Source organism: Alligator sinensis, unplaced genomic scaffold (assembly GCF_000455745.1).
Source record: "Alligator sinensis unplaced genomic scaffold, ASM45574v1 scaffold224_1, whole genome shotgun sequence".
NCBI lineage: Eukaryota > Metazoa > Chordata > Crocodylia > Alligatoridae > Alligator > Alligator sinensis.
Genome location: NW_005842899.1, coordinates 489,074 through 514,445, shown reverse-complemented (window position 1 = coordinate 514,445; position 25,372 = coordinate 489,074). Strand labels below are relative to the sequence as shown.

The 25,372-nt window shown below is 45.0% G+C and overlaps 1 protein-coding gene across 6 annotated transcripts in view; it reads left to right on the top strand.

Annotated features, from left to right (window-relative positions):
- TSPAN11 (tetraspanin 11) overlaps window positions 1-25,372 on the top strand; it is a 281,179-nt gene that overhangs the window by 56,669 nt on the left and 199,138 nt on the right. The window contains exon 1 of one of the 6 annotated variants that reach the window (XM_025192156.1): window positions 23,816-23,918. The exons of the other annotated variants lie outside the window; for them this stretch is intronic. Within the exon in view, the coding sequence (XP_025047941.1) occupies window positions 23,910-23,918 (9 nt within the window). The 5' untranslated portion in view covers window positions 23,816-23,909. Of the gene's footprint in view, window positions 1-23,815; window positions 23,919-25,372 lie in introns of those variants that run through there. 6 annotated transcript variants of the gene reach the window in all.

Genomic DNA, 25,372 nt, shown 5'->3' with positions numbered 1-25,372 from the left:
GTGGGAGCTGCTCTTCTGTTGGCTCTTCCAGCAACTCTCACCACTGATCTGGGAGGGCATGGAAGCAGACGTGTGCCCCCGGATCTGTGCGGGGTGGGCTGGAGCCGGGGATGTGCCAAGCTCTTCCCGGCAGGGTGGAGCTGTACTGGGAAGGAGGTATGGAGAGGGCTGCCACCACAAATTTGCCATAACCCCTTCCCAGCACAGCTCTGCCCCGCCAGGAAGAGCTTGGCGCAACTCTGGCCCAGCCCGCCCCGCTCAGATCCGGGGGCACACCCTCCCCTCCCCACATGCCCTCCATGATGAGCAGTGGGAGCCACCAGACAAACCATGGGACCAGCAGCTCCCGATCGAGTGGCACCCAGCTACGGGAGCTGTCCCCTACCCCCTCCCCGTGCCCCCTGGACGAGCTGCCACTCCGTCCCGTGCCCGCCCTACCCTGGCTGGGCAGTCCCTGCTCCAGCCCACGTCTCTCCCCCCGGGGGCCATGATCTGCCCCACCCCCTTGCCTGTTCCCTCTATCGTCCCCTTCTACCACACCAGACTTATCAGTTGCTGGGCTGTGCCTCTCACCACCTGTGCTGCGCTGCAGCTGTGTGCATGCACAGGCCATTTAATCAGCCAAATTATCGGCCTGATATGGTTGATTTCCGATATATTAAATTTCCTGTATGTTGATGCTGATCTGATATCAGACCAATGTATCAGTGCACCTTTAGCAAAGATTTATAACTGTCTGTTATCTGGTCATTCTCCAAAGGTGAAATGCACCCACGTACAAAGTGCTAATACTAGGACATACATGGTACCTAGATAGAGTGCAGGCATTCTACACACAGAAGAATTACCTCAAAGCAGAACAGGAGGCTTAATTTACCCTGAGCATAATCCAATGCTTGTTGAAGTTATGGCGGGCTGTTCAGGTGACCTCTGTGTTCTTTGGATCAGAAGTCAAATAAATAGTTGCAGATTTATGCTTTTCTAAAATACTGGAATAGGAGAGCACTCATTCAAATGTAAAGGTGAAATTTAATGTACCTTCTGTGTAATGAGAATCTGTGAAATACTTTGCCTCAGGATATTATTGTGGCAGACAGTTTAGTAGACAGGAAAACATTAATGCAGTCATATCAATGTGTCTCTTGAGTTACAATAAGTGGTAGAAGTTTAAGCCTCAGCACCTAGCATCCTCTGTGTCAGGAAGAACACAAATGCCTTACTCTGTGGTACAGGCATGCAGGAGTAGGGGGGTATTCTGTGTGTTGTTCTCTGTAACATTTTATATGGCTCATTTTCAGAGCCAGGATTCTGAACTAGATAGACTAGTAGCCTTTTAAAAAATGGTGCCTCTAATGTTCTTTGGTTTTTCTTGTCTGAAAAGCTTCTGGCTGGAAACTCTTCCAAACTGATAACATGCAAACTTCATATTGTGTGATTTCCATATTCTTAATGAGAAACACTTCTCTTCTTCCAGCAGTTGTCAGATCTCTTGTTGCCACTTGCATATAATCCAAGAATCATTTTGCTTATTTGTATATCCCGGTGTCAGACCTCCAAAACTAACCCAGAGGTTTCAGGCTATGACAGGAGTTCTGCTTTCAATCCTGGTTTCAATGTCTGTCTAATTTCTACCTTCCTTTGAAAGGGGAACTGGGATTATAACAGCAGCAGGTGGCACAGGAGAACCAGCTAAAAGCTTTATCAGCTTTCTGACAGAACTGCTCAGCATCACCTGCTTTGTCAATATTGGTTCTGATTCCTCTCCTTCTGTAACACTCCTACAGCATAATGTGAATATGTAGGCATCAGGCCAGCTGCATCAGCAAGTGTCTTACATGGGCTAGATTCTGATCTTGTGCGCACACATTCCAGAGCCCTGTATTCTAAGCAGAATTACAGAAGGCCAGATAAGCGATGAGTTCATCAGTCCTTTAACTGTACTTAACTGTAAGCCCATGATTCCTCAGTGGGGTTGTGCTGGTGCTTAAACTTAAGTATATGCTAAAGTGCCCTGCAGGAGCAGGACCTTTGATGCATAGCAACTCCTGAGTCTGTGGAATAATGCTTTGGAACATGCAGCTCAATACCATGCTGCGTTTCCCAGCTCCTATATCTTGTTTCATGCTCGCATCTAATTTGCTGTCCACTTTGCCCCTTAGGTGTCATTTCATGTTATTGCTTTCCTAGTTTCTTCCTCCCATTGAGTATCTATAATCATTATAATTTTATTTACAAAGTGCCCCTAACCCTATCAGAGTGCTTGGGAATTGAACAATTTAGTAAGAGCATAATAAGACCAGTTCTCATTAAAATTCAAGGAAATAACTCTAGCTAAATATTTCAGCTTCTGATCATTTTTTCTCAGCTTGCATTTTTCAAGTTCTAATCTTGTTTTGCTCTCTTCACATCCAGCTTTATCCAGTTTTTATGTATTGCTCTTCTATTGCTCTTCTCCTCTCATTTGCTTCTGTAAAATAACCTCTTTTGTGACTTTCATGTACATGCTGTTTATTCCCTCTTCCAGGTCATGAATAAGCATGGTAAATAAAACAGGACCTCATTAAATTCTGAATCAGCACACTGGGGACACTTCCTTTATGAGATGCGTTATTATTGATCGTTTTCTTATGCCTGATTGATTGAATACCATATTTTCTTGCATACCCTACTCTCCAAGTAAAACATGCACCTTGTTTTTGAAAGGCAGAATGTAGAAAAAAAAGACATTTCCAGTCATGGCCAACACTGTGACTTTTTTTAAATGAGTTAAAAGCAGTCTGTAGGGCTGTGAAATAAGAGCTGCATTTACCAGGAGCAGCTAACAGCAGAATTGCAAAAGAAAGAAAGAATAGCTTGATTAGTGGAACATCAGGACCATTAAAAAAGAAGGGCATCATCCTCACCTATGGATGAAGAATTTAGAAGGAATCAAGGTAGATCATGGGTGGGCAGTTATTTCAGCTTGAGGTCTGCTTAGTGAGTTTTGGCAAGCTGTCGAGGGCCACATAGGTAGCGCCTCCCCTTGACTGCTGCTCCACCCCCTGATGACCATTTTGAGGCCAGAAGTACTGTCCCCTAAACCCTGACCTTTGCCAACAGAAGTCCCTCCACTTGAAGTCCCTCCCAGAAGTACTCCTTTCAGCAAAGGGTTTTGCCATTTTAGAACAAGAAATATACCAAATTATATTCTAAAAATCAAACTTCTACTACAACATAAATTAATTTGATTTCAAAAACTATTTTGTCCTGATTTACATATGTTTGTGTACTGTACATAGAGGTGATTATATAATAGCTTAAAATTAAGTCTTACTCTTGTATATTAGTGGGGGGGATGGGAAAATGGGGGGTGGGTATAGGTTTGTTGGGGGGCTGTGAGTATGTGGAGTATGGAGGAGAGTGTGGGTGTGTCTGTGGGAGGTTTGGTCAATGGGTGTGGGTGAGGGAGCATGTGGGTGTGTGTGTGTGGATATGTGGGGTGTGGGTAGGTATGGGATTTGTGGGAGAATGTGTGGGGGAGGGTGGCTAAGGTGTGTGAGGGGGTTTGGAGGTCTGCGTGTATGGCAATGCGAGGGGGAGTATGGGTGCATGTGTATGGTGGGGTTGTAGCAAAACCCCCCTGTAGCAGGGCACTGTGGTGCCTGCTACTGAGAAAGCTGGGAAGACTCCTCAGGTGCCAGTTGCTGAGGCAACTAGAGGGAGCTAATGATCCACACCTGCCTGGCCTGGCTAGCTGACAAGAGGGGGCAGGGCCTGGCTCCTATATAAACCACAGGCAGGAGGCCAGGCGGCAGTTCTCTGCCAGCAGCCAGAGAGGAAGGAGCTCCCCGAGCAATTATGCGAGAACCACAGGTACAGCCCAAGCCGGGTAAAGGATGACGGCTATAAGCCGGGCGGCTTTAAGTTATGTTATAGCCTAGGGGCTTGTGTTTTGTTATGCTGTTTGTAACCAGAGGTTTGGGTGAGGCTATCAGGGGATGGAGGAGGCCTCATAGGGGACTCACACTAGTGTGGGGACCCCAGTGCTGGTGAGGGCGCAGTGCGGTGAGCCCCAGAGAGGGGCAGCTGAGAAGCCCCAGAGAAGGGAGCATTGTGGAGAAGCCCCAGTGCGGGCGTGGTGAGCCCCGGAGGAGGGGGCAGCAGTGTGGTGAGCCTCAGAGAAGCGGGGCAGCATTACTGAGGAGCCCTGAGAGAGGGCGGCATGGTAGAAGAGCCCTGAGAGAGGGCGGCATGGTAGAAAAGCCCCAGAGGAGGGCGGCTTTACAGAGAAGGCCCTGAGACCGGGCGGCATTACAGGGAAGGCCCGAGAGAAGGGCGGCATTACAGAGAAGGCCCTGAGAGAGGGCGTGGAAGGAGGGAGACAGAGAGAGACTGAACAACGTCTATTCTATCTGCGAGGCTTGGGGCGTGGTATTGGGGTGGTAGGAGCCACGCATAGCCCATGAGGCTTAGGTATGGGGTCAGAACCTTATAGGAGAGACCCCCAACATACCAATAAGATCGGTAGTTCCCTCTCGCATACTAATAACATCAAGACGTGGCAGACGAGAATAGAGTGGGACAGCAGAGGTCCAAGAGGGCTCCAAGGGTGCCCCGTGTAAGGCGCAGATGATCCGGAAGATGGCGCTGGGGAGGGCAACCTGTCACACCCCCGTTTTTCTTTTTTTTTTCCTTTAAAATGCATTCTCTCCCCTTCCCCAACCATTTCTGACTTTTTTTTCTCCCTCTCTATTCCCTATAGATAAGTATAAGTGAGCTAAGACTAAGACATAGGATAAGCTTCAGCATTTTATTTTGGTAGCAAGTTGCAGTTGTTTTGTTTTTTCTCCTTCTTTATATTGTATAATTATTATGTTTATATGGATTTTTACTGTTCTATATTACTGTTTTACTAGTACTATATGATTTAGGCCTACATATGTAAGTTAGCATAAGTCATGTCAAGTTTCCATTTTGTTTGTCAAGTCTCCATCTTGTCCCCAGGCCCGGTTGTGTAACCCATGACTCATACATATCCCTGCTATGTAACTTGGTTCCTGAATGAATGGGGATAAATGAGGGTGCTTGAGAGGCAATGGCAGTAGGTCTAAAAATAGCTCCCTCTGAATGACCAAACACCAGTACCTGGACCAACAACCCAGCCCTTGGAACCACCCTCAGCATTCAAGAAACAAAAGATGAGGCAACCCACCATTGTGCCAAGGCTGCTCATGCTCAGTAAGAACACCTGGAGCCCTCTGGAACAGGACTGACATTGTCTGGACAGGCCCTCCCCATAGGAGATCAGCGGTAGTCTGCCCCATGAAAAGGGGTAGTGAAAACTGACTCCTTGGGACATCCTCTTCATCTGGATCAGCACCATGCCACACCACTTATCCACCCAGAGGCCCTGCTGGTGACCCCCCTCTGGACAACACCTGCTGGACAAGGACCCCTTTCCAGCCTGAATAGGTAGCTATCACCCGCACCCTCTCTTCAACCAAGGACTTGGACTCTGCTTCTCTTCCCTACCTGGACTCCAGCCCTTCCATAGATTCATAGATTCATAGATGTTAGGGTCGGAAGGGACCTCAATAGATCATCGAGTCCGACCCCCTGCATAGGCAGGAGAGAGTGCTGGGTCTAGATGACCCCAGCTAGATGCATATCCAACCTCCTCTTGAAGACCCCCAGGGTAGGGGAGAGCACCACCTCCCTTGGGAGCCCGTTCCAGACCTTGGCCACTCTAACTGTGAAGAAGTTCTTCCATTGAGCCTGTTTCTCCTGCTGCCATTGTGAGTGCTTGTGTATGTGTTTCTGCCTCTCTCTCTCTCTTTCCTGGCTGTGTCCCCCTTGGCACCACTTATCTGTCCCATCCCGCCCCACCCCACCAATATCTCAGGTGTCTGCCTCAGTTTCCAGCCCCAATCTACCTTAAGTAACCCCAAGCCTCAGTTCCTCAGCCAGATTCTCTGTAGTCTACTGGTTCTAATCCCAGTTCTGGCAACTTTCACTCCCTACACTTTAACTCTCTCTCTCTCACCTTAACCTTCCCCCAAGTATCCCAGGTACCCCAAGCACACACATACATACCGTACCATCCAAGTTAGGAACTTACCTATGTGTAGGTGGGTTGTATGTGAGAACTGGTGAGTGTGTGTATGTATGTCATTGTGCATGATATACAAATTAGTGATCTGTGTATGTGTACTGAGTGTGCGGGTATGGACAATTGATTTTTGTCTAACTTTTGGGGTGTATAGTGTATGTGCTTGAATTGGTGATAGGTATGCATGTGCCTAGGCTAGTTTGGATGTGTATGTGCCTGAGTTGGTAGTGTGTGTGTATGTATGCACCTAATTGATTTGTGTGTTTGTATATGTGCAATTGTGTCACACCCTCCTGTCTAACAGTGCAATATTGAGACCCTGAGAGTTGGCCTGACCCCACAGGGCAACAGGGGCTGCATGTGGGACTGACCCTATGAACACACACGCACACATACTCTGTCCCTTGCGTGCACACACACACACACAGACACACACACCTCCCTCCCGCTCCTGGCCCCATACTCCCGCCCAGCTGTTGCTGCATTCCCATACGCCTGCTTGCCCCCCCACCTGCCACTGCTTTCCCCACTCTCCTGCCTGCTGTCATGGCGCTCCAGCACCATGTGGTTCCCAGCTGCATGGCCACGACTATAGGACTCAGCAGGAGTTGGCCTGGACTGGCCCAGAGGACTGAGACGATCACCCCCCGCAATCTGAATTTTGCTCTCAGGCAGAGGGAGGCAGGACCAGCCCCCGGGGCCCAGGCCAGAAGCCTCTGTTAGGCATGGGCTTCTGGCTGCAGGCTGGGGGTGGGGGCAGGGCCAGGTGGGACATGCTGCTGTTGTAGCTGGGTCTTGCTGCCAGCTCCCTCTGGCTCCTACTGCCCCTGGTGCCTTGTTCTCTTTGACAGAAAGCCAGGGGCAAATAAATATTAATTTTCTAAATTTTTCAGGGGCCCTGCGGGCCAGATAGAATGACCTGGCAGACTGGATTCAGCCCACGGACCGTATTTTGCCCGCCCTTGAGGAAGATTATGATGAGCCATGCAGTCACTTGACTTACTCACTGCCTCCTGAATGGAAATGGTTTTACCACTTACACTGTTTTAAATTTTGGGTGGACCAGGGATCAAAGGTGGGGAGTACCCCCTCTGGCTCCACCCCTCGCCATGATGTTTTATTTATGGTGGTAGTGCTACAGCAGCTGGGTCCCTAGTGTGGATATAGCTCTGCCAGCATTGGGAGTCTTTTGTCTGCCTAGGTCACACCTAGTCCCTTGAATGACAAAGATCTGTTGTCAGCCCTGTTGGCTGAGGTGTGTTGATATACACGTGCATGCACCAACTTACATAGCTTTGCTGGCAGCAAGCATTCTTAGCCAGATATGCTTATTATTGTTTGTACTGTAGCCGTCTCAGAACCCTAGGTAACATTAGGGTCTCATTGTGCTAGGTGCTGTACAAACACAGAGAGATTGTTTCTGTCCCACAGAGTTTACAATCACAATTAATAATGTGGAGTCAAAGGGGAAACAAAGGCATGAAGGTCCCACAGCAATTCAGTGACTGAGAACTCAGGTTCTAGTCCATGGTCCTATTCACTGTACCATGCTGCTATGCATAAGGGTCCTTCCTGTATTCTGTTCTCCTGCCTGAGTTAACTGGTTTGTCAGGTAGTTGTCCATCCACATAACAAAGGTTATATCAAAGCCTATCTTAATATTGGCCATCCGCAGTGTATGAGACAGAAAATTTCTCAGTCAGTTCAAGCACAGTGCAGGTGGATTTCTCTGGGTTTTATAGGCTACTGTCATTCCAATTACTTGGTAATACATTTCACAATATCAGAATGGATTGCCAAGTAGCAAATTTGTTTTTTTGGTTTTTAAAGTGGACACCAATACTATATCTGACATTTGTAAATGCTGACCTGTTTGTTTAGCTGTGAGGCACTGATGAAAGCCTCAGGTAGATCAGGTTTTGTTGCAAAATGCGTTTGGCTGAAATTCAAGTGGTAGCAATTGAGTCCATGTTTGTTGTTAATCTAGATTTTTCTGGTATGAGGAAAAGGACTGTCAGTGCTTATGCCTTGACAGTTAAGTAGGCTCACGAAGTAAGGAAATCTAACCAGCAGCAGGGTAAACAGCTATTATTTTTTTTAATTCTCACTGATAAGAAGACAACATCTTCATCAAAGTTAACAGCACTCAGTCATTTGATTTTTATTCTTCTTCTTGTTGTTATTATTTAAGCTGAATTGAAAGCACTGAAATACACTGCCGTGTGACAAGTTTTAGTGTGAGCATGATAGGCTGGTCCCTAGACACTCTCCAGAATCCTGATAGCATCTATCTATGTATGATCTTCTTTAGGAACATATGACCATTTCAGGCTGATCCAGACCCCCCCGATGTCAATTAAAAGACTTTCTTTTACTTCAGTAGGCTTTTTGATCAAGTCCTCAGTTCAGTACTGATTTTTTTTTTCTTTTCTTCAAAATATAAAGAACGTCTCTTCGTATGCTAATGGCTACAGTCTGTAACATCACCCTGCCCTGAAAGCTGTTTAATTAGGGGAATGACCTTTAAGTGGAAACTCTAAATGTGATGTCAAGCATAAGATGGAGATGTGATGATACCTTGATGGGCAGAATTTTGTGTCAGTACCATCAGAAGGAATTGCTTAGTGAAACCTGACTCAGACTGTCGGGAATGCTATAAATTCGTTACTGAGGCATGTGTGAGTTCCTCACTGAACTTTTAAATCCACTAGTTAAAATTCACTTCAGCGTAATCAACTGTAAGGAGAAATTAATTGGATTTTTTTTCTGACCCTGAGTAATTCATTGTAACCCTGAATTCTGTTTAGCTACCTGTCTGCCAGAACATTCATGTTTCCATTCATTGTAACTTATTCTAGGGCAGTATATTCCACTTACTATTTCTTCTTCATAAAGCCCAGGCCTCTTGGGTCGGGTCTTTCACTAATACACCCTTTATGATCAGAGTGCTTTGTACACCCTGTACTACTGCAGTGGTTTATGGAGGCATTTGCTTAATTTTTTGGCAGCACAAACTTTTAACTATATAACTCATGCATGCCTTTACTCTGGTGTTTCCCCACATTTATCATGCAGGTTGTCTTTGAATTTTTTCCTACTGAAATGCAGTGTGTTATTACTGGGCCCTTTTCACTTTCATAATTGTAGATCAAATAAAAAAAAAATGCCTTGGAACGTTGGGTGACAGCTGGAATTGGACTAGGGTGGTGGTGTAGTTCCTTGTGAGGCTCCGCCGCATTGCTAATGTCAGCTTGTGGGCAGCTAAAAGCAGAAATGGGTGAATAGCCATTGATTTATAACTTTGTCAAATATGTGATCAAACCACAGATAAATTCAGCCTATTTTCTAGAGCAAGTAAATTCAATTCCTTCATCTTCTCAAAACTTGTGGTTTTTAAGACTTTTATAACATTTGTTGCTCTCGACAATTCAGTTTTCCTACATCCTGAAAATGCACAAATAGGACACAGTTGTCCAAGTGAGGCCTAACCAGTGCTGACAAGAGAGAATCCTTCCCTTCTTCTGTCCTTGTGGCAAGGTATTTAGCAGAATTTGCAGATTTGTTGCAATCTAACAAGGCCATGCTGTGAGCACTTCTGTTGTGGCCTTGAACATGTGAACTCTGAGTTATCAACCGTGCACCATAGTGCCCACACCACCCCAGCCCTTGAGATGGGAAAATAATAAACTCTTATGTCATATATGTGCCACTCCTATTAATACATCCAAGAATGAGCCTTTTGTTATTTGCAGCAGCATCTTAGTGTTGACTCTATTTAGTTTGTGATCTATAACAATCCGTAGCTCCCGTTCTGCAATCCAGCTGGCTAGCATTTGTTCTCCATTTTATTTGTGCATTTAATTTTGTCTTCACAAATGTTGTACTTCACACTTGTCTTCACTGAATTTCATCTTTCTGTTTTTTAAACTGTTTCTCCAGTGTATCAAGATCATTTTGAATTTTAACTTTGATCTTTGTAGAAGACTTGAAAAGGGCTTTGGAGGATTGGGGGAACAAGGAGGTTCTGGGGGGGTTGGGGAGCGGAGTGGATAGGCAGGATCTGTAGGGTGGACGGGGGCAGGCAAGGTCCATGGGGGCATTGGTGGGGTCTGGGGGAGTTTAGTGGGATATGGGGAGGATCATGGGGTCCATGGGGGGAGGCAGGCTTGGGAGAGTGGTGAGGGCTGTCCCAGCCCCAGGGACCAGGGTCTGTTTTGGCCCCCCTAACTTCTACCACCCTGAGACAAATACCCCGTCTGGAAAACTAGCCCCCCATCCCACCTGCCTTTCCCCCCACCATGACTTACTTCCTCAGCTTCCTGTACCAGTGAATGCTGGTAAAACTGGCACCAGGAGTGGCTTGTGGGATGGGGTTGAGGTTTGGGGGTTTAGCAGGTGTGGTGGGGGGAGCTCGCTGGATTGTGGCAGGGGGCAGGGAGCTAAAAATAGCCAGGGAGGTGCCATGGGAGGGGTGGAGGGGGAGGTGCCAGGGAGGGGGTCATAAAAGTGCAGCCCTGGGGCTGGGGCCAGCAGCTGGGCTTTCCCAGCCCCGGGCATGTGCTGGAAACTCTATAGAAGTTCAGGACAGCCAGAACAGTCGATAAATGGCAAAACCAATCTAAGTTAGATAACCTCGGAGGCAGGTTTAACTTATATTGGTTCAGCCATTTTTAGACCAATCTAACTGTCTTGAACTTCTGTACAGTTCGCACTTAGATTGACCTAACTAAAGCTCGAAGTGCAAGGTCTGCACCTGGGTGAACTAAGTTGGATCAAGTGGCCATTTGTGAGGTGATCTAACCTCCCTGTGCATCTCTGTGCACTCATAAAGAAATCAGTTTGCAAACAGCTTGGTATCCCCTGCAAATTTTATGGGTGTACCTTCTATAAGTCAGTGAAAATGTGCAGGACCCCACTTGTAATGCTCTCTGACACCAGAAAAAATGCTAGGTTTGAATGTTGTTCACTTAACAGCATTGCCAATCATGTCCCCCTCCCAATCCTCTCTCTCTCAAGGAGCCCATCTGGGCTCTGGACTCCAGATTTTGGCAATAGGCTTCACACCCATGCCTGAATTTTCAGCTTCTATGAGAATCCTGTAGACTGGGTGAAATAGCTCTCTGGGCTGTATGTTTGATACCTCTGATTTGGGCCATATTTCTCTAGTGTCAAATTTTATTCTCAGTTGGTTTATTTTATTACAGATGAGATTTTTCAGATCTATCTGAAATCTCGGCAGTGCCTTTAAAAAGTGCCTTTATGCACCCACATTGGGTATTTAAACACAGCATTACTCTGATTTGCAAATGCCTTGCTGCTTGTAGGAATGGGCATTTATGCACATGATGGAATGGGGGAGCGAGCACAGCAGCATTGCACATGTTTAAATACTGCTTTGAATATGTTACCTGAAACTTAACAATAGTAAGGCTTGAATACATGAGAAGACTTCTTAAATGTATGAGGTTTTTTGCAAATGTTTCTTGTGTAATTGCTGACTGACTAGGGCTAATTTGTCAATTTTGCACCTACAACTAAATTAAATCTGCCAATTATGCATTCACATAAAAACAAATAGTTCCGTGTGCTAAAAAAGTAACATGTTAGCACACAGGTGACACTTACCTCCTCCAAACGTGTGTGTGTGTGTGTGTGTGTGTTGCTATGGTTGAAGTGATGCAGCTATGATGGTGCAGAAAATAGATGAGAGGAAAGAGTTTTTGTGGGTGATATCTTTTATTGACTCAACTGCATAGTTGGGATAGATTTAAATGACCTTTCTGGTATTGCACTGTATTGTGACAAGCTTTCAGGTATTCAGAGTACTACGATACTCCAAACCTTGCTTAAGTCTATCCCAACCATGCAGTTGATCCAATAGAAGATGTCCCGTCCCGTCCCCCCCCACCTGCCTTATTTAATTGTCTGTGCAGGTAACCACATGTTTTCCAGGTATAATGCAGGTGCTTGTGCTCTTTTCATCACTTAAACAGTGGCAGGCTGTGGGGAACTACTATCCTGTTATAGTACTTATGTTCCCTCAGGTCTGCCTTCTGGAGGGAGGATGTTATTGCGAGTCCTCACTGCATGATTTTAAGGTCATCCTGCACATTCGAAGTATTTCATCATTCTGATAATTCTTCCCTTTATGTTCTAATGGGTTTAGTCAAAACATACTGTTAAATAGGGCTAATATGGCAGAGGCTGCTGCATAAGAGATAAGAATATCATTCTGTAAGTGTGGTACTGTGGTTTTACTATGTATTATATTAACTGCTCAGAATCTCATCGAAATGCATAGAATACTTGCATTGGCTTTAATGGGGCATTGTGCAGTAAGAATAATTGGCAGTAATAGTGCAGTATATCCGTCACTTAAACAACATTTCATCATAAATATGGGTAACACTAGAAAAAAATAAATTATGTAGCAAAACTCCTCAGCACAGTGGCTTTTGTCAGCATTATGAATACGCATTCTTATTTTTGTAAGATGGTGGCTGAGAGAGCAGAACTTTTGTTTGGGGGCTGTTACGTGTTTTAATAGTGCACATCTTTTGAAGCACATCTTATTAGAGAGATTGCAAATTAGAGGGAAAGGCTCCAACAGGCTTCCCATTCCTGTTTGTGCAGCCCTCCTGTGGTAACTGCAGCACGTGTTTACCCAGAGGAATAATGGTAGGAAAGTAATGATGAGCCAGATTCTGATCTCTTGCACAAGAATAAGGCCACTGAGGTCAGAGGGTTGCTCTAAATTTACATGGGTGTATCTTAGACTGCAATATGACCCCACTGTGTGTGGTTTTTCTTTTAATGGTCTTTAGTGTGATGCATAATTTGCCCTTTGAAAGAGGTGCAAAGAGCCAATTTTCACAAGCAGAAGGAAGCAGCGCCTTTACCATGTGACCTGACGGCTCTGAAGATGGCCACAGAATGTCCTGTTTTTCCACAGCTGAGCTTTTAATCCCTTTGGAACATAAACTTCTCCAATAATTGGAGAACTTGCTCAGGCTTCTTGAGCCTGTGTGTTAAACCTTTTTTGACTATTTTTTTTATTTAAAAACTACTAAGGAGAGATGTTAGCCTCTGCATAGTTAAGGTGGAAGCTAGCTTGTCGTTCTAAACTGAATTTTGATCCCTTCTAAGCCTTGCTGGCATTCAGGAGAGAGCAATTTCACTCTAAAGGGAGAGGCTGCGTGGATTGTTATAGATTGGAGTGGTGTTTGACTGTTCTTCAGTCATTTTCACCAGCTGTAAACATCCTGTGTGGTCTATTCCTTTCGTCCATTCCCTAGCCTATATCCTCTTTGACTAACTGCTGCCATTGCTTCCAGCTCCATCCCTCTTCTTCCCCAGGTGAATGCATGCACACATGCATTCACACACACTTCCAGACTGAGTGACTTATTGGAGTTGTTTCCCTCAGATGTTTTCCAGATAGAGTCAACTGTATATGTTTAAGTAATGGACCAAAGTAGCCCAAGGACCACATCCTATTCCACCTGTTAAGCATCATAGGGTGCATCTACACGAAACATTTACTGCACAGTAGACTAATTAACTCCGAAGGAAACGTCACACATCTACACATGCGCCCCTATTAGGGTGGAGTAAACTAATTAGCTCTGCAGTGGGTTAGTACTTGTAAATACAAGTACTAACCTACTGCAGAGTAAAAAACTGCAGCAGCTCACATGTAGACGCTGCCCCAGCTGGCTGGAGCACAAGGGTGCTTCAGTGCAGGGGCTGCCTGCCAGTTAGCTTCACACTGAAGCACCCTTGTGCCCCAGCCAGCCCCTTCACAGTGCATTTGAGCTGGGAGGAGCAGCCCCCGGCAGGCAGACTGACCCCCTGGGTCCCCTGCCAGCCAGGGCTGCTCTGACCTGGCTCAACATGCTGTGGTCCTGGACACACGTGTAAACGTGGCATCCAGGAGCAATAAACTCTGGTGCAGTAAGCACTGGAGTTTATTGCATTACATTAATATGCATGTGTAGACATGCCCACCATGTCAACAAACAGTGCTTCTCCACCCTGCTTGAATCCCTGAGAAAATCATGACTTCTGTAATATGCCTTCATCCACAACTTCTCAAGTGAATCACAGCAAAGAGCAAGAAAGGAGAACTATTCACTTTTGGCATAAAGGGTTTGGTGGAACTGGATCTCACTTAGGGTTTGTCTGTGCTGCTTCTGAGCATACCTTGGTCACCAGCATGCTTGGGAGTGGCCTCTAGGGACAAACCAGGAGCAGGCTCCCTGGCATATTCCCAGGTTTGGAGCATGCAAATGGGAGTAAGTAGGCAGTATGTCTGTGGCTGTCTCAGCTGAGGCATGTTGTTCCCAGTCTAGACATACCCTTTTTTACATCGCTGCTATTCTAGGGACCTCAGAGGTAGAACTAGATCTGACCCATAGTCTTACTAATGTGCAGTTCAATGCACAACCACTATACACCCAGATACATACTGTAAAACCTGAGTCACAGGGTAAAATGTAGAGTGAGTTTTTTAATTTTCTGCTTTTGAACATTTTTAGAATCTAGATTATATTTTGGGGCTTTCTGACACTGTTGGTATTGCATAAACTATCCCACTAATTTACATGAATTAATGCATAACTGCTCATTCTTCCTTCAGTTACACAGCGTACAAAAAAAAAATTAGCCGTAGGCATTGCACTTGAAAAGCAGAGTTAATATTCTGGAAAGTCTTTTAATCTATGTTGAATCAACTATAATATTGTTATTGGGAAAAGGGGAGAGAAATTAGGGGGTGGTTTGACTGTCTGGATAGACTGTGTTGTCAATAGTGTTGTTTTTCCTCTGTCTGCATCCAGATGCTACATCATAATGGATGCACAATCAATAACAATACAAATCCTTGCTGAAGTAAATCCATCAGCTTGTCTTCCCTTGCCGAGTTGTTGTGTTCCAGGTTTTGTTCAAAATATATATTTACTTGTGTTCATCCCTTCTGGGCTCATGATATTACTTTCCTTATGGGTGCCTAGTTGTGGAGGTACATTGTGCATGTGTGGGAGGGGGGAGGTAGTTGCATGTAAGCATCTATAAAACATCTTGTAAGGTTTCTGCTTCTTTACCAGTTAACAGTTTTGTTCTGGGCTAACTAAAATTTAAATTCTTCAGTGTTCTGCTCTGACTTGCTAAAAAATCATCAGCCTGAGCTGATGGGTGCGGGGTAGCAGGTGCTGTGGGGGCAGGATGGAAAAATTTGATTTTGTTTGTGTGTGTATTTTGTTTTTTTGTTTAAGGGTAGCTACACTGAGGTCAGTAATGGGAGGTCCTGGGATGTTCAAGTCTTTTGCCATGACCTTTTTCTATGATGGTGGTGTTCTTATTAAATCTATGTTAATTCATTCTTTTTACGCAGGAATTGTCCCATCTGGCTCATGGACAGTAGAGAGGGCATTGTAAGCAGGTGATGGCAGATACGACATTTCATGGAGAAGCAGATAAATTCACCTGGATGTTATAATTTGTATTGCTTGGTGTAGTGAAGACGCAGGCAGTGTTGATGAAGGAATACAGCTGGAATTTGGGTCTGTAGCAGGGTATAGAGGCTTGATGTGAATGGGAGTTAGGTAATCCTTTGCTTCAGAGTCATTGTTTGAGGTTGGGGCTGCTGTTTGTAAGCCAAAATAGGCCTGTCCCAGGCCTGTATAGAACTCTAATGAGGTGGTTCTTCAGTTTCTTAGACAGGGTGAGACGCATCTTTTTCTGAATAGGTTATGTAGTATGTAGAGCAAAGTGGATAACCCTTAGATGTGATAGTCATTTGCTTGCATCTAGTTAGAAAGAAGATACCCGAATATACGTGAACAAGTGCTTTATGTAGGTGTGGTGCAGCCAAATGAAATAGACTGTCCAGTGTCCTTCCAAGTATTAAATGTCATATTTCTTCTATGTATGGAGTTGGCAGCCTGTGGCTCATGGGCTTAAATGCCCCATGGAGCCATTGGATCTGATCTGTGGAGCAAGGGCTTCAGCAGCATTTGGCAACGGGGAATCTTACCTATGCTGTGCTGTGGCTAGGTGGTTGGGTACTTTCCCCATGCCATGCCACAGCTAGGTGGAAGGGACCAAGTACCAGCAGAAGCAGCTGGGTCCTCACAGGCCTGTCTTGGATCTGAGCTCGGTCATTCCAGCCTACCACCAGAAAACATTGCAGACCTCTGTCTTAATTGATCTTAGTAATGCCCCTGATTGCCTCTCTTAACAGTCTCCCTTTCCCTTCTGTAAAATGTTTTTTTCTGCCAGTCTGTTTCTAGCATTGTAGGTTATTGCATACAAAAGTATATACCTCTCAGGAGCCGGTTAATCTCTAGTGGATCACCTTGCTCTTAGGGCAAGAAGATAATAGGGCAGTAATGGACTTCAGTACTGAGTGGGATGTGGAAGGTAGGCAGTAGCCTTTCTGGGAAAGCGAATTCTTGACACATTTATACAAACACAGATGTCTCTGCATAGTTTATAGTAGGGCCATCCAACTGGGGCAGCTGCATAGGTGTTGGGAGCGGCAGTGGGGGGGTGGCATCCCTGGGATGTGCAGTTCTGGGAAGGCTTTTTTGTTTATTTGCCTTTCCCCCATCAGTTCCAGTCTGACATTTTTGAAGTACAGTCCTTTCTTAAAGGCTGTGAGCAAGGCAAAGCTCTTTCGTCCCTATGTATGCATTGGCAAGTAGCTATCTTATGTGTTCTTGCTAAGACAGGGAGTACTTTGTTACTTTGTTCATCTTTTTTAAAACTCCAATCCCAGAGCATCTGTTCCCTCCCCCTAGTTATCCCATTTTGCTTCCCAAAATGCGCAAGTAGAAATCAAACATAATTCCTGTGGCCATTGCTCCTATGGAATTTTGTTCTTATTTGCTAATAAAATTCCAGTTCCACTCTGTTTTAGAGGAGAATGATTGTGGCCACTGGTCATGAATGCAGTTTTACTTATCTTTTCAAAAATAGGGACACAACACAAAAAAAGTAGATTGACAGAAGCATCCTTCATCTATCACAGCTACTCCACAAAAATGGTTTTAACCATCTGATCAACTGCAGAGTTGCTACAGTCTAAGAAAGATGCTTTGGGAAATGGTAGCATTGAAACATTATTGAAAACCTGTTTGTAAACTATGGAAGGCCCTGAAGATTCAGTCCTACATAAAGGAAACTTAAGGAGTTGGTAAGTATGAGAAATTATGAAGTATGAATAGAAAATGGCTGCTAAGACTATATCAAAGAGTCTTCTGTCAGAAATAAGTATGATTTGGGACCTGATATAAAGACCATTTCAGTTAGTGGAGCGATTTGCATCATTGATTTCTTAGCTTGCCTCAGTGGCTGCATTGAATTCTCTCATACTTAAAGTGAGCATTAAAAGTGGTCATGAGTACTGGAAGTGTGGAGAGACTGTTGAGGCCATCATGTGGAATTCTTTCAAGAAATAGGACTTCTGGAGGTATAAGTGCACTAGACTCAACATGGCTTTAAAGATAGCCCAATCTGGTTAATTAGTCAGTGGTCTAACACATCACCAGGGTGTAATCAGTTGGTATATTGAATCCCTGCCACCGTTTCTGTTTATACACAAAAAACTCTGGCTAATTCACTGTCTTTTAAAGTGTAATATGTTATTTCCAAATGTATGCATATACTAAATCACAATGGAATTTGCTCCTGATAATTAGTCATCTTAAAAACTAGTGATTTATGCATTCTGTAGCACCTGTCAAGCCAGATGATGCTTGCAAAGGACTGGATACTCTTCAGTATTTCATGGCTCAATAAGACAGAGACTATCATCTTCCATTTTCCAGAATTATCTTATGTTTTAGCGATGAGTATGAAGGAAGTATATTTGATTATTTTACTCCATCATAATTATGTAATTCTTATCGAGTGAACACTGAATTTTTATAGAAAGAAATGGGACATGAAGGATTTATCTGTATAATTTTATAATTCAGATGTAGAAAACCACAGTATGTACAGTTTGAACTCAGGTTTTTTTCCCCTTCATAATAACTGAAAAAAATCATTCTTTACTGGGTCTTCCTATCATAAAAAATATATCTCATGAATGGCTGAAAATAGCTAGCTCAGAGATTCTCAACCTTTTTAGACTCAAGACACCTCCCAGAAAATTCCAGCTCTTAGTTTTTACACAATTTTTTTACTACAGAAATATAATAGGGCATTTCTTCTGTTGCTAAGAACTCAGAGGCTAGGGACAGACATTACACATAAACCAGTTTAAGTGATCAGAAACTGGTTTAAACCTGTAACAGAACAGAAGCTCAGTGTACATAAACCAGTTTGAAAATGGCTGAAACCATTTTGAGATAAACCTGGTTGAATGTAGTATCAGACTTAACTGATTTGGGTCAAACTGGTTTATACAATGTCTGTCCCAGACCCCTTGCTGCTTTAAATTAAATCAGACACCCCCAGCATCCTGGCATGCTCTCTGGGCTTGCCTCTCTGCTCCACAGCAAGGCTGGCCCCTCTCCTCTGCTCCCTGGCTGCAGCTCTGGCAGAGACTTGCAGGCACAGCAACATCTGCCTGGTTTTCTCCTGTTTTCCCCCTCCCCTCCCCACTCGCTGCTAAGCACCTCAGCATTAGCTAGCAGACCACATGCTGGCTATGGCCCATGCTGTGGCAGAGAGCAGTGTCTGCTTAGGGCTTTTTGGAGCTAATCAAAGCTCAGCTTGTAATGTCCCTCTGTTTAAGAACAATTGGAACTAATGAGAAAGCATGTTTGTTTTTCAATGGGGTGATAAATGCTGATAACAGAGCTGATAAATGCTGTGTTATCGAGTGTGGGGGGAGGAAACCCCTCTCTAATCCTGCCAGGGCCTGGCCACACCTCCCTTAGCTCAGCCCTCTGGAAGGGAAGGGAGGGTTGCTCTGTCACTCCCTGGCTTCTAGCCTGAGCCACTGCAGGCATGTGCCTGCATGTCTGGGATGTTTTTACAGTTACAAAGTGATTCAGCCTGGCCAGGTTAGACTAACCTGCTAAGATTGAATCAATTCAGTCTCAAGACAGTGCCCAGTCAGAGGCACCCCCTACCCTGGGAGGAGATGGCATTGCTGATGGCCGGCTGCTGTTCGTGGCGGGGGGGGGTGCTGCAGAGCTGGTAAGGCAGCTGCTGGCCAGGGCTCCCCAAACCAATAGTGGGTGTAGCAGCTGGGAAGGTGGGTGGGGCAGGGTGCTGAACACCTGAGGGCCCCTCCTCTGGGAAGGTGTCGTTCCAAGAGGGGTCAAGGTGGGGCCAGGGCTCTGCCAGGCTGCCCGTGCTGGTGAAAACCACAGGGTTGCAGTGTAGGTGCCAGGACACCAAAATGTTGGTCAGTTCTTAACCTTTATGCGGAACTGCTGTGCAAACTGGTTGTGGCCTCTGTCAAGCATCCCACCCAACAGGGCCTCATAAACATGGGCGGTTGAGCACCTGCCCCATGCAAACTGCCTCTGTACCTCTCCATCCCCTCTGAGGGCCACAAAGCCACACACCTCATCCTGGGTCCAGCTAGGGCCCCAGGTGCTCAGTTCAGGCATGCGCATATGGGCAGGGCCAGGCAGCGGTGGTGGTGGCAGTGGCAGCTGGATTAGAAGGGCTGGCCCGCCTTGGACTAAGCTGGGTTATTTCGGCCCACTGCTCCTGAAATATTGCCAAACCCTGCCTGAAGTGGACCAATTGCACTGTTTGAACAACGGAGGCCAAGTCATTTGACATATACTGATTACAAAGCTTACACAGTCCAAAACAAGAATTTGTTCACAAGTTCTATCAAACAATTTTGGATATTGAACACAGTGTGGAAAGGCTGGATCTTTCCATGTCCAAGTCATAAATAGGATAAGAGGCAGCATTCACTGAACAAATTGTTTTTAGTGAATGATTCACCACCCAGTTCTCCTAACACAGAAGCTGCTACCATAGGTTGGGTTGAAGGTATTTACCTCTTTTATTTACTGAGGTACTTCAGTCACTTGTATTACAGCTTAAAAACACTTCCAGCACTATGCTGTGTTTGAGAGCCTTATATAATAGGTTACCCATTCCACAGTGCTTGTTTGTTGGGAATAGATAAGTACTTTGGCCTTCAGTCTCAGAGTTTGATTAGTTTGAGTTATTTCTTGTTACTTGAGTCACTAGAAGCACTCAAGCTATCATCAGTGTAACAAACAAAACTATAGCAAGTATCTATCTGTGTACTATTTTACAAGTATCTGAGTAATGGCTTGGTAACAAACATAGTGATTTAAAAAACAGCTGCAGATATTTCTCAGATTTTTGATGTATTCCAGAGGATACTATTTAAATAGCTTTAATCTACCTGAATGCACTCTGGCAAAGCGCTGAGGTTTGTTGCATTACCATAATCAATAGCACTTTTCTGTTCACAGTAGGTTTTTTGTTTCCAAGTATCACAGAAGTGCCATGCATTTTCCTAGTAAATCCTTCCCATTATTACTTTCTGTTTAGATTAATTTTTGGAGGGGGGATCAGGCAGAGGGGAAAGGAGAGAAGCTTCTCAATCAATGAAAGAGACTTCTGTTTTGGTCTGTATTTATAAAGGTTAAAGATCACGCCAATGGAAATTGTTGCATTAAGCTACTTGGGCCATTTTATAAAATATACATCATTTTACTCCATGAATAATGGCTGTGACCTTGTCAGGTACTTAAGCTAGTACACCATCTTAACCCTGTAAGAAACCCCATTGATTTTAGTAAGTTTATGGAATAACAGCTGTTCATACCAGTGGAAGATTTAGTCGATAATACAATTCCTTCTCTGGGCAAAGGATAATGGAATATGACTCTTGAAAAGTACTGTTAACAGAGTAAATTATGCCTTTTCTTTCAGCTAAAAAAACCCCTGTGGTGTAGTTCCACTATGCAAAAGGAAAGGGTAAGATTCAGAGGGCTGCCAAGGGCTGCAGTATAGCTTTTTATAACAGAATTCTGTACCTTCCCAAATTCTTGTGCATTGTCCTACAGGGAGCAGTCAGGTTAGGAAATTTGTAGAGCCAAATGATCTAGTACATTTTTTGGATCATCAGGTCTGTGCTTCTGCATAGGCAGGATATTGGCACAATGAGGCCATTGAAGACTACATGAACTGTTGTGTTAAAACAGTCCCACAAAGCCGTGCCATACCGTGGAGCAGAGGATCCGTTCTCAACCCCTACCTCCTGCATCCAGCTGCTCATGCCAAGGGCTGTGGATTTGACATCTAGCGCACTTGCACACTAGTGCATTTTAAGAAACTGTGGATTACAAATGCTTTCATGAGCCATTAATAGGTGATGTTTAAGTTTTGACCTTCAGCTGGCTTGGCATTCCAACCCCCTGGGCAGGCACTGAAAGAGATCCGTAACCTGAACACATAATGGCTTGAAGCCCCGGAGACTTGAGATGAAGAAGGCAGACCCACTGAAAGAACAGACTCAGCAGATCTCAAGGTGCATTAGTCACAGAAACATTAAGGAAGCCAGGATGACGCCAGTCAAGAGACCATGAAAGTTCTTGTACAGAGGAAGCATGACAAATGTTATCAAATAGGTGGTTTGCAAGGGAAACAGCATAAAACTCCCAGTACCTGGGGTAAATTGCTCTGAATGCTTGATATATGAGGTCAGTTCCAGCTCGAGCTACTGAAGCTTGTATAATGCTCTTTTGGGAAACTTTTGTTGAGCTATATTTAGAAGAAAGGTTATAATGGTTAATTATTTTTAAGATTAGACATTGCACCAGGTGTGAGCAGAATTCCAAGGCAAGAAGAGAACAGACAGTGATTAATACAATCAGTGAGTCTGCTTTTGCTGGCACAGGATATAAGTCCCATCGAGACCAGTTTGATATTTGAGGCAGAGACAGTCTTTTTGTTACAGAAAATAATTAATAAGAGTCATCTCTGGGTGTCAGGAAAACCAATAGCTTTTTTTCTGGCTAAAGACTGCTCCTGAGACTCAGTTAAACTAGATCCCATGGAAGAACCTAGAGGGAATAACAGTCATGAGAGATACAGTAGTTTTTTCTCTGCCCCAAGCATCCAATCTTGTAAATCTCTGCTTGAAACCATCTTTCTTGTGTTCTACTGCAGACTCCAGCTCCTGTGCTTTTACTTTTCCTCTCCTTGAAAGATGAACATTCATAGGAATCACTGACTTGGTACCAAAGTTTGTCATCTTGGTCATGCTGGGGGATTGGGAAATACTAACTGTAGCATGCCAAGGAACCAACATACAAGAAAGCTGTGTAGATGGGGACACTAGGAGAGCCACTCTTGCAGGAGCTGAGGGAATAGTTCTCCTTCAGTGTGACAGGAAGTCAAGGGTCTCAATAGAAGACTCAGGTGCATGGGGACAAGTGGGAGGAGCTAGCCTTCCTGCTGTCCAGTGGGCATTATGATCTGGTAGGGGTTACGGAGACCTGGTGGGACTCCTCACATGATTGGAATGTAGCGACAGAGGGTTACACCCTGCACAGAAGAGACCAAGTAGGGGAGAAAGGTGGAGGTGTAGCTCTCGATGTGAGGGAGCAGTACACCTCCTTGGAGGCCTACATTGGCTTGAAAGAAGAATGGCTTGAAACCCTCTGGGTCAAACTGCGGGGGTGGGGGGAGGGGGGTCTGAGAGAGACCTTATTGTAGGTGTATACTACAGACCACCAAACCAAGGGGAGGAGCTCGATCTGGATTCTTTTGAGAACTGGCAGAGGCCATGAGTGCAAGGGACATGGTCATCATGGGCGACTTCAATTATCCAGACATCTATTGGGAGGAACACTTGGCCAAGTTGGATTGGTCACATTCCTTCCTGACCTGCATCGAAGAGTGCTTCCTGACTCCAGAGGTGCACAGGCCAACCAGAGGTAATGCTCTTCTAAACTTAGTCTTGGCCAAAGGAGACAATCTGGTAACCGACTTGAACATAGAGAGTAACCTGGGTAACAGTGACCATGGAACCATTGTGTTCACTGTCCATCGCAAGGCAGGCAAATTAGATAGTAAGATTGACATTTTGGACTTAAAAAATGCAAATTTCAACAAGTTCAAGACAATAGTAGGGGAAGTGCTACAGGACCAGGGACCAAAGGCAAAAGGAACGCACAAAGAGTTGTTAAAGACATGATCCTTGAAGCACAAAGGAAGTCCATTCCCACACGGAGGAAAGATATGAGAAAGCTGGGAATTCCTCGTGGCTAAACAGGGAAATCATGGTCATGTTAAAAAAGAAGAAAGAGGCGTACAAACAATGGAAGCTTAAGATAGTCCCCAAAGAGGACTATACAACAACAGCCCATACTTGTAGGGAGCAGATTAGAAAGGCTAAGGCAGTGACTGAATTTAAATCAGAAACGAATCAAGGACAAGTCCTAATTTAGGTACATAGGAAACAGGAAGAATACAAATGGGACTGTGGGGCCATTGCTCAACAACTCAGGATAGCTGGTGACTGACACTTGGGAGAAGACTAAAGTCCTGAATGACTACGTTGCTTCGGTATTTTACTGGACCAAGGGGAAAATCATGCCAGATAGGGCACAGAATAGGCATAGTGGGAATAACCGCCTTCCTACTATTGACATTGAACTGGTGTATGATCAGTTAAAAAAATTAGACATATATAAGTCAGCAGGGCCAGATGAACTTCATCTGAGAGTGCTGAAAGAGCTGGCTGAAGTCATTGCAGAACCCCTGGCGAAACTCTTCCAAAACTCATGGCACTCCAGAGAGGTCCCTAAGGACTGGAAAAGGACCAGTGTTGTGCTTGTGCCCATCTTGAAGAAGGGGAGGAGAGATGACTTGGGTAACTATAGGCCAATTAGCCTAACTTCTATCCTAAGCTGCAAGGGAAGGGAAAGGAAAATCCTGGAAAAATTCATTCCAGAGTCTATGTGCAATAGGCTTGCAGAAGGTAGGATTTTGAATGATAGCCAGCATGGCTTTGTCGTGGTCAGGTGTTATCTTACCAATCTCATCTCCTTCTACAACCAGGTAACTTACCACCTGAATCAGAGAGAGGGATTGACATTGTATACCTTGACTTCCAAAAGGTCTTTGATCTGGTATCCCACAGTGTTCTCATGGGAAAATTGGAAGATTGTGGCTTAACTGCACGACAGTGAAGTGGGTAGGAAGCTAGCTGTGGGGTAGGACCCAGAGAGTCCTAATAAATGGATCTGTATCGTCTTGGCATAAAGTGGCCAGCAGTGTCCCACAGGGGTCCATGTTTGGTCCAGTACTCTTCAACATCTTTATCAATGATTTGGATGTTGGGGTGAAGAGCTCATTGGCCAAGTTTGCAGACGACACCAAGTTATGGGGGAGCATGGTCATGCTTGAAAATAGGCTGCAGATACAGGCAGACCTAGACAAGCTAGCAAGTTGGGCAGGTTGGAACCAGATGAAGTTCAACATTGAGAAATGTAAAGTGCTCCACCTGAGCACAAACAATTGCCAACATACCTAAAGGCTCAGCGGCACCAAACTGACCAGCACCATGACTGAAAGGAACCTAGGGGTAATAATAGACAACAGTATAAATATGAGCTGGCAGAGCAACGCTGTACCCAGCAGGGCAAATAATACTCTGGCATGCATCAATCGATGCATCTCCAGCAAAACCAAGGAAGTTATTCTTCTGCTTTACTAGTTGTTGGTGAGACCACAACTGGAGTACTGCATCCAGTTCTGGGCACCACACTTCAACAAGGACATGGTAAAGCTTGAGAGAGTCCAGAGAAGAGCCGCCTATGTGATCAGAGACTTGCACAGCAAGCCATGTGAGGAAATGGTGGATGGGTCGGTTTTCGTGGTGGATGGGTTGGTTTCGACCTGGAAGGGTGTGGGCAGTGGGGTCCCGCAGGGCTCGGTCCTTGGACCGATACTCTTTAATGTCTTCATCAGCGACTTGGACGAGGGAGTGAAGTGTACTCTGTCCAAGTTTGCGGATGACACAAAGCTATGGGGAGAAGTGGACACGCCGGAGGGCAGGGAACAGCTGCAAGCAGACCTGGACAGGTTGGACAAGTGGGCAGAAAACAACAGAATGCAGTTCAACAAGGAGAAATGCAAAGTGCTGCACCTAGGGAGGAAAAATGCCCAGCACACCTACAGCCTAGGAAATGACCTGCTGGGTGGCACGGAAGTGGAAAGGGATCTTGAAGTCCTAGTGGACTCCAAGATGAACATGAGTCGGCAGTGTGACGAAACCATCAGAAAAGCCAATGGCACTTTATCGTGCATCAACAGATGCATGAC